Raw genomic sequence first — 4316 nt, 5'->3', positions numbered from 1 at the left:
TTGCAAACCGAAAGCTAGCTAGGATCTTAATAAAATGGAAACATGTATGAACAATATCCAGTCAAGTCACCAGAACCATGATATTCTAACATGATGTGTCGATCATGGAAACACCAGTGACGTTACACGCATGCGTTACGGCGGTAGTCCACCGCTACATTGAAGTTGGATTCATTGCATTCAAGGCAATTAGAGAAAATAGTCGTAAACGATTTATGGTCAACTACAATGCATCGACCGTCCAAGTCATACAGAGAAGCCGAATACGAGCCGAGGCAGGCAGATTGTTAGATAACAAACAGAAAGACACACTGCTTAGACGGGGCAGCAGATCTGCATTGCTACTGCTGTCCAAACGAGGTGCGCGCGTCTGGGGACTCCACGACTGGACACTTACACGATCACAATAGTTGACCTTAGATGTATTTATGCTACTTGTCTATAGCTCCACTAGCAGGGGATCAACCAATAACCGAGAAGAGGATCGGACAAAACTATTAACGATGCTACTTCCTTAGCCTTCCTGTGCTGGAGACCGCACCGCCTTGGCGATCCCCGCGTCCTGACTTGGCGTGTCCCTTATTCACGACTCCGCCCGGTCACTTACCGGTCGTATGTGCTGCTGGTGGGGTCGTTGCGAGGAGACTAGTGCGGGGAGGCCGGGTGCCACCGCGCCGCCGCTCCGGGACAGCAGGAGGACCGATCGGCACACTTTTGCAGCCATCTCTGTAGTGAGACCTCACTGAAGGCGAATGCTGCGGGCGGACGAGGCAGAAGTAGAGGAGGAGGAGGAAGAGGAGGAGGGAGGAGGAGGAGGGTGGGGAGTGGGTTGGGCAACTGCCTCTCATACGAGCGCTGAACGCGGCAAGGAATGTGGGTGCGCACGATTAGGACACTGGGTTCCACCGGATTGTGATCAGGGGTGGGGTTTGCATTCCGTTCTCACACTGTCGATACCCGCGGCGTGCACCCGGCAACACACGATTACGTTGATCATTATAAGAGAACGAAGTAGGTAAATACTGAATGCAAACACACTATTAGTCTATGCTTCACAGTGTTTTTATGCTGTCTCCTTGAGCCGCCCACGGGCAGCCATTCCTCCATTCATTTTTTTAAACCTAGGTTTATGCTAAAACTACTAGACTGATTTCATGAAACTCAGTGGAGGATGGGCCAAATAATAACCCATTAAATTCTGGAGCAGATCCAAATCATTGGTTGGGTCCCCCAAAAACAGTCCTTCACCTCCATTCATTTTTTGGACTATGATTAAGCAAAACCCACCAGACCGCTTTTCATGAAACTTGTGGAGGGGTGTAGCATGGGTCCAATTTAGAGCCCATTCAATTTTGGCATTCAGGGGTGGAGGTCTGTGCTTTCTGAGTGCCATTTATTCCTGATTTGCTAACGGCAATTTATCAGCTACTTTAGAAATGTTGCTCCTGTCTGTGATTATAGGCCTTACTCGTTATTTCAACTCTTAAGCAGTTGTAATAGTTGTAAAAAATGTCACAGACTTCTGGAGAACCGGATGTCTGTGTGCCAGTGTGCCAATCAGCCCTACTAGCTGGCAGTGGAGCTGCTGTGATTGCCCTCGACATTTACTCCATTATGATATTACTTATTATTATCCTGTCCTTCAAAGCCTGTGGCAGAGTTTCAGTTGGGCAGGATCTAATTGAATGGATCTGTCATCCACACAGTGCACTTCCTAAAATATAGGCCTAAAAAAACAAAACTATTCAGATTTATGTAAATATTGGACATTTGACTGCATATGGAAATGGGCGTTTTACACAGTTGCTGGAAGGTAAGTCACTATAAATATCCATTCTTCAAAGAGACGTTCAGCAGCCGGTGTGACCATCTGAACTTTACCTTGTTAGTCATCTGCCTGGGCCACACCTGTGCCCGTGGGCTAGTCGCTGTACATTGTACAAACAGTACAATACAACACAGCCTCTTATCACTCGTAAACAGACATCCACCGTCTCTTCTGTGGCTCTGTGGCTCACTGTCTGCTCTGGCTCTCTCCATTACACACAACAATAACAACAACAAAATGTCTGGTAGCTGTTCAGTTTTATCTGTTGTTTCTGGTAAAGTGATTTGCCCCTGGTGAATATGATATGATGTCCAGTCTTCTTCAGTCCATCTCCTGTGCTGTGTGTTTGACTGCTGTTGCCAGGGTCATGCACAGATCTAAAGGAGAGTGTGGAACAGCTCAGAACGCCTGCTGATGGGATGTTAAGCATCAGCTTTGGCCCCAAGAGTCTCTCACGGCCCCCGGCCCTCCACCCTTTCACAGGTGCTCTGCACTTCTGCGTGGGCAATGCAATTTAAATGCCAACTCCCTAGCTAGGAGAAGGACCGTGTGTGCTCAGCTCAGGGCCTCTGACGCCATTGATCCTCAGAGCGCATCCAGTACTGGATTCCTTGGAGAGTTGGTTCTATCTTACCATACTGTAGCTTGTGTCCTTGTGGGAATTGGACCCCGGACTCTCTTGGTAGGGATAGGACCCTAGTTCTCTCATAGAAGGTCTATACAGTGATTGCCAATTGGTGACTGCCAATAGGCAGATGCAGCATGCGAAACACTTTCATCTGGCCCGCAAACGATTTATGAATTAAAACGTAGAGTGGTTAATACACTGACCTGGTCTTTCATAATTTCCATGATACTTTTATTCTCAAAGAAAGTGTGAAATTTCCTTTACAACCATAAACAAAACTGGAGGGAGAATAAGTGATCTAACGGTCGTTGCGGCAGATCACCACAGCCGACTCCCCCGTAGCATCCGAGTGATTCTAGGCTACTTTGCCTGCTCAGAGTGTGGCAGTGAGCTCAAGATTAGCTTAGATATCTTGTTTGTTTTTCCAGGGGCATGATGTTGCCAAATAGTTGGACAACCCTATTGCTGACAAAATGTCTAAGCCTAGGTTTAGATTTGTTTTAAATAAAGGGAAAAAATGCATTTAGATAAGGAAAAGCATGATGTTATGATGGCACTGTTACCTTAAATGTAAAAAGTGAAATGGAGTTGTCCAACTCAAATTTATGACTGGCCACCGTGTCAGTGCAGTATTGAGCCAGACAGCAGCTCTGCCAGGTTGGAATCAGACTCTGTTCCCATTTAACACTTTGGCCTGCCACATTTTGATATTTGAAATAAGTAGCTCATTTAATTTAGCCTGGCTTCGCCAGACCCAATTCACAAAGGGGCATTACCAATGGGCGTAGATCAAAAAGTCTCTGGACACATTTGGATAGACCTACAACCAATCAGCCAAAAGGCCTCTACAGTACTCCTCTGTTCCGTCGTCTTATTAAACCTCCCCCATATTAGATAAACAGTTGTGATTGGCACAAACAAATTTCTGTTTGAGCGGATTCCGTTAGAACGGTTGGATGTCCATACTGATCTGCGGAGTGAAATCGAATGTGAGCTCGCAAGATCAGGCTGGCGATGCCAGGTTACATTTAATTGACTATCAGAAGGTCTTAGTAGGGATAGGACCCCAAATGTTCTTAGTATGATATAGGACCCCAGTTCTCTCCCTATGGGATAGGACCCCAGTCTGTCTCTTGATAGGACCACACTTTAAGTAGGGACAGGATCCCAGCCTCTTACATAGTAAGGAAAAGACAAAACTCTCTCCTAGTAGGGATGGACTATAGAGTCACATAGATTGTATGGTACATTTGCTAGATAGTGCAGAAGCCTTATTGTTTCTACCTCAAAGACTTTTATTTTGAAGCCTCCCAGGAGCACTCCTGTGTTAATGGGAAATAGATCATGACAATAATAATGGAGAGGAGGTTTGTACTTGAATGGTGATGCGCATGTTAGCGCTGGATAATTATATTCAGTACATTTGTAACCTTATAATAAGTATTACATTAACCCACTGATGTCCTATAGAGCCAGAATGCTGACAAGAAATAAGGGTTACACTATCAACAACTGAAATAGTATCTAACACCGGAGCGATACTTAAAAGCAGTCAGGAGAGACGAGGCCTTGGCTGCACTTTGATGTCTGCATAGTTCCTGTATGCTCTGTGGAGAGGGAATCACGCGTTTACTGTTCTGTATTTTTTAAATTCGGTCCCATGATGCCCTGCAACTATAAAAAGACAGTCTGCTTCAGCCAATCACCTGTTTGCTGACTCTCAGATTGTTCCTGGATGTTCATTCCAGTCTCCACTGAAGGGTATAGAGGTTAGAGGTATGCTAGAACACTTAAACTGAGTGGTATTGTCAGCAGAAATACTTAAAGACATGTTTTGGGGACCCCAAAGACTACTTAACC

General features: G+C 45.6%; 1 protein-coding gene across 1 annotated transcript in view; it reads right to left on the bottom strand.

Annotated features, from left to right (window-relative positions):
* mcu (mitochondrial calcium uniporter) overlaps nt 1-724 on the bottom strand; it is a gene marked incomplete at its 5' end in the record, with an annotated part of 47923 nt that extends 47199 nt beyond the window's left edge. The window contains one exon of the mRNA XM_084458904.1: nt 608-724. Coding sequence (XP_084315030.1) covers nt 608-724 — 117 coding nt within the window. The remainder of the gene's footprint in view (nt 1-607) is intronic.
* Between the last annotated feature and the right edge of the window lie 3592 nt (nt 725-4316).

Source organism: Borostomias antarcticus (assembly GCF_949987555.1).
Source record: "Borostomias antarcticus genome assembly, chromosome: 25".
NCBI classification, from domain to species: domain Eukaryota; kingdom Metazoa; phylum Chordata; class Actinopteri; order Stomiiformes; family Stomiidae; genus Borostomias; species Borostomias antarcticus.
Note: the sequence above shows the minus strand (reverse complement) of the source record. Positions and strands in the feature narration are given on the sequence as shown.